Below are 16,333 nucleotides of genomic sequence, written 5' to 3'. Positions count from 1 at the left end.
TATGTTTCAATGAGTCAGGAACCTTTAGTTTGTAGGTAGTATAAAGTTTGGGAGTTGTTTTGTTTTCACATAAAACTTGTAGATATAGAACTGATTTTTCTTTTTTTTTTTTTATAATAAATTTTATTTTTATATTCCCCATACAATTTCAACCCCCCCATTTTGACCCCAATCCCTCCCCTCCCTCCACCCACCCCCCCCAAAAGTGTCTCTGGTTCATAGATTTTTGTTGATTTTGATTTTCACTTTCTTATAGTTATTCATTTTCCTGGTCCCTTATTTAAGTTTTCTAGATTCCTGCTATGAGTGAGACCATGCGGTATTTTTCTTTTTCTTTCTGGCTTATTTCGCTGAGCATGATCCCTTCCAGCGCCATCCATGTTGCTGCAAATTGCATGTGTTTATCTTTTTTGAATGCTGAGTAATATTCCATGGTATATATGTACCACATCTTCTTGATCCAGTCATCTATTTTTGGGCATTTGGGCTGTTTCCAAAGCTTAGCTATTGTAAACAGTGCTGCTATAAACATAGGGGTGCAGGTGTTCTTTGGAATTGATGTTTCTGTGTCCTTTGGGTAAATACCTAGGAGTGGAATTGCTGGATCATATGGAAGCTCTATGTTTAGTAGGTCCAGAAATCTCCACACAGCTTTCCATAGGTTGGACCAGTTTGCACTCCCACCAACAGTGCAGAAGAGTTCCTTTTTCTCCACACCCTCGCCAACATTTGTTGTTGCTAGTTTTTTTAATATGTGCCATTCTCACTGGTGTAAGATGGTATCTCATGGTAGTTTTGATTTGCATTTCCCTGATGACAAGTGATGTTGAACATTTTTTCATATGCCTGTTGGCCATTTGCATTTCCTCTTCAGAGAAGTTTCTTTTTAGCTCTTCTGCCCATTTTTTGACTGGATTATTATCTTTGTTGTTGTTGAGTCTCATCAGCTCTTTGCAGATTTTTGTGATCAATCCTTTATCATTAGTGTTGTGTACAAAAATGTTCTCCCAGTTGGTGGGGTTTCTCTTTGTTAGAACTGATTTTTCAATCTCTCAATCCCCCTTCCCAACGCAACTCTACCTTTTACCCGGTCTCCAAGGTGGTGGGCAAGTAACTGACATTTCTTTTTTTTTTTTTAAATAAGTTCTTTTTTTTTTTTTTAAGATTTATTTATACAAGCACTGGGTACAGTCAGAAGCAGGGGAGGGTGAGAGAATTCAGCAGAACCAGAGTGGAGAGCAGAGCAGGCAGACTGATGAAATACACTGCTGAGGGGAGCAGTGGGCAGCAGGAGAGGTCTGCGCGCCATGTGGGACCCTCTCCTGGCGGACGGGGATCAAACCAGCGCTGCAGAGGCTGCGGGCAGCCTTGCAACCCAGCGCTCAACCGCTGCGCCACTGGGGTGGCCCCTGACATTTCTTAAGTGAGAAAAATTCTGTGTTGATTGCAATAAAAGGGAAAGGATGAAGTAATTATAAATTTTTAGGAAAAAAGTAAGTCTTGAAGGAAACAGGGAATGGTCATTAGTTCAAGGACTTGCACTCATCATAGGAATTGTATGTGAATCCCTGTGCTGAGAAATACTGCTTTGTAGTAGTAGTGATGATAATAATAACACCACCTGTTTTCCTTCTCTTAGGACTACAGAGACATCATTGACACGCCAATGGATTTTGCTACTGTTAGAGAAACTTTAGAGGCTGGAAATTATGAGTCACCAATGGAGTTATGTAAAGATGTCAGACTTATTTTTAGTAACTCCAAAGCATATACACCAAGCAAAAGATCAAGGGTATATAATTAGATTTTCTTTTTTTTGTTCAAATTAAATAAGATTATTAGAAAAGTATGTTAAATAAATGTTAATTTTATTTAAAATTTAGGGCAAAAATGCATCTCTGGCATGCTTTAATGGTATCCTAGTGGATAAAGAAATCTGTTCCTTTGTTTTTTTTCTCTTCGTAAGAGATAATGCTGATGTCACTAATGTGTAGAAATGGTTATTTTTATTGAAGGTAGTTCTGGTTGATTAGATACCACATTTATATTATCCTGGTATATGTGGGCTTACCTTTTCCAACTATTTTCTGCGTTAATGAATACAGAGTATTTTACGTCTCTGCCCAGACAAGACATCACAAAGAGATGATATATGCAATAGTTTGAGACTGTTTCCAACCTTTAAGGAGTATACTTACAGTATGATTGAGTTCATAGCAATTTTGTGTATATGAGCCATCTGAAATCGAGTAGGATTTTACATCTCCCCAGCCCCCCAGGGTACACATGGTATCACACGAACTAATCTGGGTCACTGTTCCATGGTCCTTACAAACTGGCATCTGCCTAGTAGTCTGCACATGCCATTTGAAAAGGAGTGGGAAAAGCTTTTTAAGATCTCAAAACTTGGAAAATTCCTAATCTAAATACAATTAATCTAATCTAAATTAGAAAATTCCTAATCTAAATACAATTATATGCATCAGCTTTACTCTTCATCATGAGAGATTGGGAAAAAGCAGTGTTTAAATGCTAAAAATTTTTTGCTAAAAGAATATTTGAATTACATGTTGATATTTACTGAATATGTATTTTCCATGGAGGAATATTTGAACAGTTTTTTTCTTGCCCTAGATTTACAGCATGAGTTTGCGCCTATCTGCTTTCTTTGAAGAACACATTAGTTCAGTTTTATCAGATTATAAATCTGCTCTACGTTTTCATAAAAGAAATACAATAACTAAAAGGAGAAAGAAAAGAAACAGAAGCAGCTCTATTTCCAGTAGTGCTGCATCAAGGTATTTGATTTCTTTTAAATAGCATCAACTGAGCTATAACTTTGACATCTAAATTATAGAACTTGGTGTTTTTTAATGCTTCCTTTACTATTCCCTATATTGCAGAATGATATATTTGACATGCAAGTTCCTATGATGTGGAGGATTTTTAATCTTTTAACTAAAGCTATACTAGTGTAAGTGCTTAAATTCAAACTGCTAAATCTCTACAGTAAAACAGCATTATTAGGATAGTGATGGCATCATGCTTTCTGTCATATAACTATAGCATTTACAGCGATCCTTCACTAAATAATCACTTTTCAAAGGCTCACAACCATATGAAATCCACTACAAATCTCATATTTTAACATATTTCATAATAGTACAAATATTGAATCCAAAAGTATTATAAAACTTATATTCATCCACATAGAGCTATGAGAATGACTAATGATATAATTTTTTTACAGCCCTGAAAGAAAAAAAAGGACCTTAAAACCCCAGCTAAAGCCAGATATCTCTACCTCTCCATTCTCTACACCTACACGATCAGTACCACTGAGGCATAATGCTGCTCAGATAAATGGTAAAACTGAATCCAGTTCTGTAGTCCGAACAAGAAGCAACCGAGTAGTTGCAGATCCAGTTACCACTGAGCAACCTTCTACTTCTTCAGCAGCAAAGACTTTCATTTCTAAAGCTAATACATCTGCAATACCAGGGAAAACAAGTAAGAATCAGTTTTAGTTTCTAAATTGAAGTATATATGATGCCTTTTTTAATTTAAGCTTTTCTTTGCAAAATGAAATGCACTGGACTTTTGTAAATTCCAGTTGGCACTGTTTAGTCTTGCTTTGATGTTTGTGCTCTTTTTAAAATTTTGATTTTAATAAGAAAAAAGAAAATTGAGGTTCGGAGTGTCAAATAATGTCAAAAATGGCAACTCATATCCAAACTGCCTGCATTTAAATTCTAGTACCCTTGATTTGCTAGCAATTTGCCAAGACTTACCAATCAAAAATCTTGACAATTTCGGGCCTCCCCGGTGGCACAGCGGTTGAGCGCCGGGTTGCGAAGCTGCCCGCAGCCTCTGCAGCACCGGTTCGATCCCCGGCTGCTCCCTGGCCACCGGAGGAGGGTCCCACATGGCGCGCAGATCTCTCCTGCCACCCGCTGCTCCCCTCAGCAGTGTACTTCGGTCCTTCTGCCTGCTCTGCTCCCCACTCTGGCTCTGGTGAATTCTCTCACCCTCCTGCGCTTCTGACTGTACCCAGTGCTTGTATAAATAATTAAATTAATTAATTAAAATAAATACATAATAAAATGAAATGAAATGGTCAAAACCCTAAAAAAAAAAAAAAAAAAATCTTGACAATTTCGAGCCTTCCTGGTGGCGCAGCAGGTTAATAAGCACAGCACTGTGAAGCTGTCTGCAGCCTCAACAGCACAAGTTCGATCCCCAGCCAGGGAAATGACTCATATGGCACAGCAAACCTCTTCTGTCTTGCCCACTGCTCCCCTCAGCAGTGTATTTCAGTCAATCTGTCTGTTCTGTTCCCCACTCTGTCTCTGGTGAATCCTCTCACCCCCTGCACCTCTGGCCTGTACCCCAGTTCTTGTATGCATAAATGAATAAATCTTAAACAAAAATCTTGACAATTTCCAGAAGTTTTGAAAGTATTACTAGTTTCTTTTTGTGTATGCCCTATTTCCTAGGGAAATTTAACAGTCTGTTTTGTTTGCTTTGTTAATTTAAGCAATTCAGGTTAGAAATAATGCCACCCTTACTTACTTTTAGATGGGATACTCTAGCTTTTAATCTTTTGTGTTTAGTTCTAGAGAATTCTGTGAAACATTCCAAAACCTTGAATACTCTTTCAAGTCCTGGTCAGTCCAATTTCAGTCATGGCACTAGGAATAATTCTGCAAAAGAAAACGTGGAAAAGGAAAAACCAGTCAAACGTAAAATGAAATCATCTGTACTCTCTAAGACATCCACTCTTCCAAAATCATCATCTGTCATTGAGCAAGGTGAGGTGTTATTTGTATCATTCAAGATACATTATAACTTCTTACAGGTGATGCTTTCCTTGAAATTAGCGTTTGTATCAATTTAGGCTGCTCATTTAAAAGTCATACTTACTGTGCTAGTTGGTAAGTTTTGTGAGATATCTTTTGTATTTTGATTTGCTGCTTTGTGTTTAACACGAACTGCATTCTCACTGAAATATCTGCTGTCTAGAAATGAAAACTAATTCTAGAATCAAAGACTAGATTCTGTAATGATAGAAGGCAAATAGTTCCTAACTTCATTGTATCAAAATCTAAAAAATGCATCTAAGAAATTGTTGTTAAATTGGATTTAATGTACTTTTCAGTTTTGTAGAAAAATTGTTTTATGTCACAAAATTCAACACAGACCTTCACTAAATAATATATCGAGATTGTATACATCCATACTTCTATTCTAGTATACAACTTTTGACCCCTTATAGTTATACTTTCACTTCATCTGCATATTTTCTTTGTAGAGGTTTTTTGTTTGAAAGATGAAGTAACTAATAAAATGCAACCCTTGACATGTTAAAGCAGTTACTGCTTCTCAGCACACAACTTAAGAATAAGCATTATTGGGCCTCCCCTGGTGGCGCAGCGGTTGAGCGCTGGGTTGTGAGGCTGCCTGCAGCCTCTGCAGCACCAGTTAGATCCCCGGCCAACAGCGAGGGTCCCACCAAAAAAAAAAAAAAAAAAAAGAAGCAGCAGCATTATTCTTATAATATGAATGTACATATAATGAGTTGTTGTGTAATATTACTTCTAGAGTGTATCTAAACCATTTCTTCTCCACTGTATTCCCTAGAAACCTCACTCAATTTTTTTTTTCCTTTGAAACATTCTCTTAACAGCATTGAAATTAACCACCTACATAAGCTTAAAATTAGGATGTCATCCTGACCTTCTCTTAAGCATCCAAATCTACTTGATAGTCTTTACTTTCTATTGTTTCTGCCTTCTTAATCTCTGAAACCCATTTCATCCTCTGTTCTCACTTCCATGGCCTTAATTCAGTCCTACATAATTTCTTACCTGGGCTGTTCTAGTTTGCTAACTGGCTACCCTGCCTCAGTTCATCTCTCTTCCTTTTCTAGTCCATCTTCCACATTGAGCCAAAGTGCTCTTTTCTGATCACTTCTCTGTCTCATATACATTTATACACACATCCAGAGAAAGAATTAAAAGTATTTCCTGCCTTCAATTAATACATGAATTCATTTTAATTTATTGCCTGTTGTATGGAACTCTTCATTAAGCCCAACCCTTGTTACTTTCTTTCTGCCTTTTATTTTCCAGTCTTCCTAAACCACATGGAAGTCCTTGGATTACATCCTTTTCTTCTTTTTTTGGGGGGGTAGTGTCTTTTTTTCTTCCCAGTTTGATGATTTCCGTTTACCTTTTCCTAATTCTCATTTTGAAATGTCTTTATGTTCCCAGAACATCTTGCTTGATGTGGTACTTAAAATAATGTTGATGGAATTATTCTATATTACATGTGTTTATCTACAGTAGATTCTGAACTACTGTGTTCACTCATTTTTTAATCACTTGTACTTTGTATATTATGGACATTAGTGCTAGAATTAAGCAGGTTACTATGTATGTGAGCATTTTACATTTATATATTTGCTTCCGTCTGAACTAAATTCAAAGTTTTGAATCGTTAATTGGACTTGTTTCTGTCACTCCCAAACCCCAGAAAACTCAAAAGTTTGTAGTAAATTGGTTTTAGCATTATGATAGGTCTGACAGCCAGTTTGATTTATAATTTTTTAATAATACAAATATATGAGAGTACCAGTATGGTTTAGAAATGAAATGAAATTTTATTTTTTTTATTTTTATTTTTATATTCCCCATACAATTGCAGCCCCCTTATTTTGACCCCAATCCCTCCCCTCCCCCCCCCCCCCCCCACCCCCCATAGAGTGTCTCTGGTTCATAGTTGTTTGTTGATTTTGATTTTTACTTTCTTATAGTTATTCATTTTCCTGGTCCCTTATTTAAGTTTTCTAGATTCCTGCTATGAGTGAGACCATCCGGTATTTTTCTTTTTCTTTCTGGCTTATTTCGCTGAGCATGATCCCTTCCAACGACATCCATGTTGCTGCAAATTGCATGTGTTTATCTTTTTTGAATGCTGAGTAATATTCCATGGTATATATGTACCACATCTTCTTGATCCAGTCATCTATTTTTGGGCATTTGGGTTGTTTCCAAAGCTTAGCTATTGTAAATAGTGCTGCTATAAACATAGGGGTGCAGGTGTTCTTTGGAATTGATGTTTCTGTGTCCTTTGGGTAAATACCTAGGAGTGGAATTGCTGGATCATATGGAAGCTCTATGTTTAGTAGGTCCAGAAATCTCCACACAGCTTTCCACAGTGGTTGGACCAGTTTGCACTCCCACCAACAGTGCAGAAGAGTTCCTTTTTCTCCACACCCTCGCCAACATTTGTTGTTGCTAGTTTTTTTAATATGTGCCATTCTCACTGGTGTAAGATGGTATCTCATGGTAGTTTTGATTTGCATTTCCCTGATGACAAGTGATGTTGAACATTTTTTCATATGCCTGTTGGCCATTTGCATTTCCTCTTCAGAGAAGTTTCTTTTTAGCTCTTCTGCCCATTTTTTGACTGGATTATTTTCTTTGTTGTTGAGTCTCATCAGCTCTTTGCAGATTTTTGTGATCAATCCTTTATCATTAGTGTTGTGTGCAAAAATGTTCTCCCAGTTGGTGGGGTTTCTCTTTGTTTTTGTTATTGTCTATTTTGCTGTGCAGAAGCTCTTTAATTTGATGTAGTCCCAGCTGTTTATCTTTGCCTTCACTATCACTGCTTTGGGTGATGTGTCTGTAAAGATGTCTTTGATGTGAATATCACGTAGTGTTTCGCCTATATTTCCTTCTATGTATTTTATGGTTTCAGGTCTTATGTCTAGTTCTTTAATCCATTTTGAGTTGATTTTTGTGGATGGTGTGAGGTAGTAGTCAAGCTTCATTCTTTTGCATGTAGCAACCCAGTTTTCCCAGCACCATTTATTGAACAAACTTTCTTTGCTCCAATGCATAGTCTTTGCTCCTTTGTCAAAGATTAGTTGACCATAAATCTGTGGGTTTATTTCTGGATTTTCAATTTGATTCCATTGCTCTGTGTGTCTGTTCTTGTTCCAATATCATGCAGTTTTGATGATTATGGCTTTATAGTATAGTTTGAAGTCTGGGAGTATGATGCCTCCATTCCCTTCTTGAAATGAAATTTTAAATGACTCATTAATGATGACTTATTACATAAACATTGACACTAAAATTAACTGTTAGAACTAAGAAGAGTGGGCCTCCCCAGTGGCGCAGCGGTTAGCACTGGCTTGCGAAGCTGCCCGCAGCCTCTACAGTGCCGGTTCAATCCCCGGCTGCTCCCCAGCCACCGGAGGAGGGTCCCACATGGCACGCAGACCTCTTCTGCCGCCCGCTGCTCCCCTCAGCAGTGTACTTTGGTCCTTCTGCCTGCTCTGCTCCCCACTCTGGCTCTGGTGCATTCTCTCACCCTCTCGCGCTTCTGACTGTACCCAGTGCTTGTATAAATAAATAAATAAATCTTTAAAAAAAAAAACAAAAAAAAAAAACTAAGAAGAGTGCTGTCCAGTGAAATGTGATAGAGACCACATAGTAGTTTTAAATTTCCAGTAGCTTATTCTAATAAAAGTAAATAGGTCCATTTTAATAATATACTTCATTTACTCCATTACATCAAAATACTATTTTGACATGAAACAGTATTTTTAAATGTTAAACACTGCTTTCAGTATTTTAATTTAATTTAGTAATTAAATTTGAATTAATGATTCAAAATTCTGTACCTCAATTGCATAGGTACATTTCAAATGCTCAGTAAGCATGTGGTTATAGCATTGGACAGCACAGGTCCAAATCAGTGCTTTTCAACCTATTTTACCTGAATTCCTTTTTTTAAAAGAAATACATTAGTTATTTATCCTTTTAGATTATATAATGCTTTTTAAAGGATCTATAGTCTTTTGCCCAGAAAATGCACATAGGCACACCCACACAAAATTAGGACCATTTCAAAGAGTTTGTGGATACTTTGAAGTTGATCTATAGAACTTCTATAATAAACACAACTAGATATTTAAAACCATTGTCAGTAGTATTAATGTGAAACAAAAGATGCACAGAATCTAAAGTCAATTTAAGTGTGATCTCTTCTTAGAAAATAACTATGTACACACATACTTCTAGTCCCCATCCTCATTTTGAAAATCACTAAAGGAAAACATTTATACTGTGGGGGTCAGGAAACACAGGGACTTTCCTTTCTCTCTCTGCTGTTGGCTTTGACCTTTTGTGAATCTTGTAATAGATTTTTCTTGATATTTGCAAAGTACAGTTCAAATCATGACAAAAAATACATTTATGAAGATGCATTCTCTTTAAAAGCAGCTTTCATCTCTTTATAGATTTTCTTTAAATAATTGTATTCCAGATCATTTAACACAACCAAACAAAAATTTCACATGTTCAGAAGAAAATAAAGTCAATGATAGTCCATGTATGACAGTTTTTCTCTTCAAAGTATCAGAGCAGTTGGTTTTGTTTGTTTGTTTGTTTGTTTGTTTTACCACAGACATTTCATCATGATCTCCAGATCTTACAGATTTAGAATTTGATTTCCCAAGTTTTAGGGTTTTTTGTTTGTTTGTTTGTTTGTTTGTTTGTTTGGTGTCTGCTAAAACATAATGGACTTCATCTTTGAGTTTGTTACAGTGGGTTTTATATCATGATAATGATGGCATATTTAGTAGATTTGATTAATACATGCAATCTTGTGATAAAATAGATGAAGAATGTCAAAATCCTGATAGTTTTTACACAGAGTAATTGAGGTAAATCATTGGCGTAGGTATACTCCCAAACTTCTTGTATAAGATGAGTAAATGAGATCATTTTTACTTAGGAGGAACAATAAGAAATACTTAGATTATTGATTCTTTGCTACAGTCAGGAAGGTTATGATAATCACATTCAAAAGAGTATTAAGAGAATCATTCAGTCTTGATAGTTCCCTTTTCCTCCATTCCTTGTAAGAAAGTAGAGGGGGATGATCGGCTTTTTTTTTGTTCCAGTATAAAGGGTCATAAATTTTGTAGTAATGTTTTTTCCCATAACTTAATTGCTTAAAGATAGGAATACACAAAAACTCCTTGTGTAATGTGGTAAACAATAGCATGTTTTGTAATTGTTAAAACTCTATGCAAATAAATAGAGTTTGTTGTAACGACAACAATGTGCATACATTAGAATGTACAGTAAAGGTAGTGTGTGTATGAAACCCTGGCTAATCCCAATGTATCATAATTAACAATAATTTATAGACAAGTTGTTTATTGGCTCTAAGTTTCATTTTCCTCCTGTGAGGTCATTGAATACTCCATTAGGGATCTTTTGAGTTTTAGGCAGAAAATATTATTGGATATTAGCTTTTTTGTTGGTTCTTTTTCTCATTTTAGTAAGAAAAAACTAGAATTATGTCATTTATGTGTAGGTATAGTAATGGCCTTTATTGACAAGTTTGAGGCTAAAGGAAAACTTTTATTTTTGTATATTTAAGTATGTTGTTCTTTTTAGCAGATTGTAAGAACAATGCTCTTGTACCAGGAAGCATTCAAGTAAACGGCCATGGAGGGCAGCCATCTAAACTTGTGAAGAGGGGACCTGGAAGGAAACCTAAGGTAGAAGTTAATACCAATAGTGGTGAAGTTATACACAAGAAAAGGGGTAGGAAGCCCAAAAAGCTACAGTATGCAAAGCCAGAAAATTCAGAACAAAATAATGTGCATCATGTCAGAGATGAAGTAGTTCCTTCTTCAACATGCAATTTTCTTTCTGAAACTAATATTGTAAAGGAGGATTTGTTACAGAAAAAGAGTCGTGGAGGCAGAAAGCCCAAAAGGAAGGTGAAGACACAAAAACTAGACTCAGATCTCATAGTTCCTGCAAGTGTTAAAATGCTAAGGAGAAGTAACCGAAAAAAGACAGATGATCCTATGGATGAGGAAGAAGAGTTTGAGGAACTTAAAGGCTCTGAACCCCACATGAGAACTAGAAATCAAGGTCGAAGGACAGCTTTCTACAATGAGGATGACTCTGAAGAGGAGCAAAGGCAGCTGTTGTTTGAGGACACCTCTTTGACTTTTGGAACTTCTAGTAGAGGACGAGTCCGAAAGTTGACTGAAAAAGCAAAAGCTAATTTAATTGGTTGGTAACTTGTACCAAAATATTTTACTTTAAAATCTATAAAGCAGGTACAGTTAAGGAATATGTAGAACTTAAGCTTCTGCTTCCTTGCTGCTATGGTGGATTAGGGAATGTTATGATTTGATTTGCAAAAAAAAAAAACAAACAAAAAAACACTTACAAGACACTTCACTTCTTTAAATGAATATATATATATATAAATATATACATATATATTTTAAATGTTTGCTATTTATTGCCCTTTAGATAGGTTATGCATTTCAACATTCATTTCATTCACTGTTCAAAAGTAATTGTGGACCTATAATGAATTCCCAATTTATTTCTGGAAAAGACAGTTCTGCCACACTCTTAAGGAGCATTAGATTCCTAGGGATAGAGCATTTCATGTTAAAATGAATTATTTTTGACCTAGCAAGGTACATTTCTATTGATAAAGAAGTTGTACCTCTAGGAAGACAGATGTTATCAGAGTAGCAGTAAATTAAGAAATGTTTCCGCTAAATATAAATTTAAAAATCCCCACCATTTGATACTCTTAAAAAGATTAATTTTAAATATAGAATGCTCATCTGCAAAGAATCTAGAGGAGACTTTCGCTGTATACCATTCTGCCAAACTTAAGAGAAAATGTACTGATGAAAAGGAAACATATCCACATTGGAAAACATTTGACTGTCTAATTTTTCAGACCTTGATTCTTATATCAATCACTCAATCTCTGTTTATTGTGCCAAAGACTAAGATTAATCAGTGCAGTAGAAAGCCTGTTTTTGACTGTCAGGACAGCATACACTTTTCAATATTGGAAAGGCTATATATTATTCTAAAGAGCAAGTTATTAAAGAGTTATGCTGAGATGTATCTTTTTTTGGTACTAATAGAAAATAATGCACTGGTGGGTCCTTTGACAGAGATGTTTTAGAAAAAATGTTTAAGTGGTTAAAGGATTCAAGGAAAATACAGGAAAAAGGTATGGGATTTGATGTTTACTTGTTGATCTGGAATAATGTCATTTCTAAACTTTAGACATATCTAATAGGCTAAAATGACTTACAAAGAAATGTCTCTGTGTGTGTATGTGTATATATTGATAAATGGGTATAATTAAATATATATACAAACACATACTTATATACTATTACCCAGGTATAAATTCTTTTTTCAGGATTTTTTAGATAGTAGTAGAATAAAAATAATTTTAAAATGTCATACTTTATAGTTTAATTTTAAGGGGAAGATTGGTTATTTTCAATTATTAAAGGTTAAAATAGGCCAAATCACTTTTTATGCAATCATGTTTTATACAGTGGTCTCATTGCACATTGTGTTTTTTCTGCACTTTTTACGGTATTCTTATCACGCTGGTATGTCAAATATACACCCTAAAGAAAAATTCCATTTAATGATTGTGCCTTGTATTCTATTATTTTTTGCATCATTAGTAAAATTAAGTTGTCTATTGTAAATGATAACTATATGACTTAGGAGAATGTATTGCTATATGTACTGCTATGGAAAAGGAAAGCAGTTATTTATTTGTTTATGGTACAGTTATTTTATACCTTAAAAACCAACATAAATACCATTTCTGTTGTTTCAAAATTACTGTCCATTTTTTAAAAAGTTTAAAGAATGTAGTATTTTCTGAGGACTGGTATGGTACAAAAATGTAACCAAAATTTTCAAATACTACATTTTTAAAAAGTGAGGATGGGGGGAAATATGTATCAGCATGACCCTGATGTAGAAAAAAAAAAATAAAGTCTTTAATTGAACTTTGGCAAAATACATTATATAATTTTTTCTCATTTCTGGTAGGGATAAATGTTAGCTGTCATTTAATTGTCTTGAAGAATGAAAAGTGATGCATTTGGGCTTTTTAGATCATTTGTAACTAAATTTGTATAGAAATCCTCCTGTGAAATTAAGTAAACCATTTTCCAGATCTTAACTGGATTGCTGTGATTTTGCAGTTGAAAAATAATTTCAAAATTTTCAGGTTTTTTGTATATTTATTTTTTTCTAACAAATATATTTAACTATATAATTAAAATTCAATAGTAAAACTCTTGATAATGCAGAAATGGATAGCTTGGTTGTATAGAAAAGTGAGTCTTTCAGTTATACCATTATTGAAAATAATAGTGTGTATGTTTGAAATTTGTCATTAAAGTAATTTGTTGCTTTTAAGGCAATCTGTTTGAAACATGTAATTTCCTGATGTTATCTGCATCTTATTAGAAGAAAATAGACTAACATCCATTTTTGTGTAAAAAAAAAAAATGCGTGTACAGTTTTAAAGTGTGTAGAGAAAAAGGAAGAGCGTACACAATTTTAGAGTGGAATATAACTCTAGTACAGTCTTAAGACAACTCTAACTCTTGGACAATGAAAGGAGCATTACCATCATACCTGCAACAAGTAAATATATTATTCCTCTTTTAAAACACTGTATATGTATGACCTTATTTGGACACTATTAGACACTGGTTTATTAGTAAAGCAAAAATTATTTGGATCAGATTTTTTGTAATTGAAACACTTAAAAATGTATTAGTAATCCAGAATATTTAGATTTTATATTTTTATAATTTAGCTTCTATACATTGCAAAAGTTGAGACATTTAAGTCTGTTTTACTACTTGGAAAAATAGCCTCTTTGAGGCAGTGATACCACATATGTACTGTTTATAGGCCAAAAGGAAATGTTGGCAGTTATCTTAGGTGAGCAATAAAAATAAAAATGTCAAGTTTAGTGAGAATTTCAGGATATAACTTGTTACACATGGAAAATGCACGTCAATTTATATACTTTTAAATAGCTGACCTTAATATTCTCTCTTACCACCCCAACATTTTCAAGTCCCATTCTAATCTTATAAAATTATAAAATGTTGCACATGAGCAATTGAAACATTGAATCAATCAGTCTGGCAAGTCTGGGCAATAGGTATTAAGTTTTTATCCTTAAGATTTTATCCTTTTCAGTCTGCTGTTACTAGTATTGGACCATTTTCTGCATGTATTGGTGAACTAAAGATTTGATTTGTTTCTATTCTCATTTTTGCACAACTTTACAACAAACTTTTAGATTATTTGATAATATTATTCCAAAGCTGTCTTCCTAGATAAATTTAATTTGAATAACTATAGAATATTTATGAAATTGATGAAGTCACATTTGAAACAGGAATTTGACCAAAGTTAGTATCACTTGGGAATGAATTAAGGTATACTGATCAGTGGATAGAAGCCTGTGCAGTATGTTAACATCTAGAACTGTCACTTATTCGCAGTGGAGTAGATTCGCCAGACATTCTAAAGACTGAGTCAAATAAAACTTTAGCTTATGTACTGTTAACATTTACGTGTTTTAAAGTGTTATTTTGCAATATAAGTTAGGTCCTCCAGTTAATAGCATTTACTTCTACCATTCCACTTTATACATACAAACATACCTATAATATCTCTCAAATGTCAACTGGAAGCAATTTGAATTTTCAGTATCTAATGGGGAAAAAAAAATGTTACTCTGAATGGTTATGTTCACCTTAAATTTACTTTTGAGTAGGTTGAAAGGACCAAGATACTCTGACAGTTGAAAACATTGTAAGTGTTCTCCTTACATGCAGGAAATACATGATTTTAAAAGTCATATGAGGAAAAGAAATTTATGTCCTGAGAATTACCCCTATACTTAGTATTTTTTTATATAACATGATATCAAGTGGTTTAATTATATTGAGGTATGACTTTATTTTCTTATTAAAATTGAAAAATACACAATTTTCATATTTTCCTGCTTGGATGCTTCCCTCTTCACCCCCATTCCCTAAATTTCTAAGTGATTTGAACTAAAAAGTTTTACAAAGAAATTATTTTGGTTAAACTAAACTAAGCATTCCATATGAAAAGTCATTTTGTACTATGTACAGTACCAAGAAGAGTTCAAATTGAGTCAGAAGACTGTGCATACCACTTTTGACGCTCCAGAGATAATCTTGTACACACTGCAGTAAAACAATTAGGAAACGAGCTATAAACATTTTTAGTTTTGATAGCTCTATATTGTAATACTTTTTAATGCAGATAAAATCATCAGGAAATTAATCTTATATGGCACAAACCAAATACATAATAGTGGGTGGCTGAGTTTCTACATTAAAGGAGCTAATAGGTTCAAGATATGTAGTACACACAGGATGCAGATGCGTACGTACACATGCTTGTGACTTGTTGATTAATCACAATGATAACCTTGTGACTTGTTGATTAATCACAATGATAAACTATAAATTGAGGTAAAAGTTACATTTTTGGACCATATTAAAACTGCAAGAAGACAGGGTCTTATTGAAGATCTTTCAGAAAACTTAAAATCCTGTCACATGATATTTAGACATGTAGAATGTAGCTCAATTTTTAAAAAGTAACTGACCTAGAGGGTTAAAGTTGAAACTGACACATTTTCAAATTAAAATTATACTTATTTTGTACAGAAAGCAATGTTAAACACAAGCAAATCTGTTGTATGTAATAAGTAACAGAGTTTTAAAACAAATTATTTAGCTTATTGAAGTTTTTCTTTCTGGAAACCTGGAGTATCATGTTATAAATGGCAGTCTCACACCAGAATAGCAGTGCCCTTTCTTTTTGTACATATTGATTGGACCTTTCTTTACTGTTATGTGGACACTTTCTATGTTAGTTTTGATGCATAATTCTTTGAATCCTTTTATACAAACTAGAATGTATGTGTAAGAATTCCTGTCCCTGCAATGTAGTAACTACAAACTTATTTTTAAATAAATAGAAAACTTGTTTTCCTAAGCTATTTTGTAGAGGCTCATGATTTCTTAATATTTGCTTTTGTGTGTGTGTGAAGGGGGGGATTATTAATAAAGTACTACATAATTTCAACAAGCACTTTACCAAAGAAGTCATTAGAGTACATTAGAATTTCCAGTGCCTAACCCCTTGTGCCACTGCTGCCTCTGCAGCATGAGTTCAATCCCTGGCCAGCCAGGGAGCTGACCCACATGGTACAGCAGGCCACTCCTGTCTCACCCGCTGCTCCCCTCAGCAGTGTGTTTCAGTCATTCTGCCTGTTCTGTTCCCCGCTCTGTCTCTGGTGAATCCTCTCACCCCCACACACTTCTGGCCTGTACCCCAGTTTTGTATGCATAAATAAATCTTATAAAAAAAAAGAATTTCCAATGTCT

The 16,333-nt window shown here is 34.4% G+C and overlaps 1 protein-coding gene across 2 annotated transcripts in view; it reads left to right on the top strand.

The window, feature by feature from the left end:
* Positions 1-15,937, top strand: part of PHIP (pleckstrin homology domain interacting protein) — a 117,415-nt gene extending 101,478 nt beyond the window's left edge. Inside the window, exons 36-40 of one of the 2 annotated variants that reach the window (XM_037519991.2) lie at positions 1,640-1,792; positions 2,635-2,798; positions 3,251-3,510; positions 4,614-4,811; positions 10,482-15,937. In XM_037519991.2, the coding sequence (XP_037375888.1) occupies positions 1,640-1,792; positions 2,635-2,798; positions 3,251-3,510; positions 4,614-4,811; positions 10,482-11,116 (1,410 nt within the window). In that variant the 3' untranslated portion in view covers positions 11,117-15,937. Of the gene's footprint in view, positions 1-1,639; positions 1,793-2,634; positions 2,799-3,250; positions 3,511-4,613; positions 4,812-10,478 lie in introns of both variants that reach the window. The other variant, XM_037519990.2, reaches the window with a different exon arrangement.
* Positions 15,938-16,333: the final 396 nt, after the last annotated feature.

The sequence above is a fragment of the Talpa occidentalis genome, unplaced genomic scaffold, assembly GCF_014898055.3.
Source record: "Talpa occidentalis isolate TD23 unplaced genomic scaffold, MPIMG_talOcc4v2.1 talOcc4.2, whole genome shotgun sequence".
NCBI lineage: Eukaryota > Metazoa > Chordata > Mammalia > Eulipotyphla > Talpidae > Talpa > Talpa occidentalis.
The sequence above is the reverse complement of the archived record's forward strand: the minus strand, read 5'-3'. Positions and strand labels throughout refer to the sequence as shown.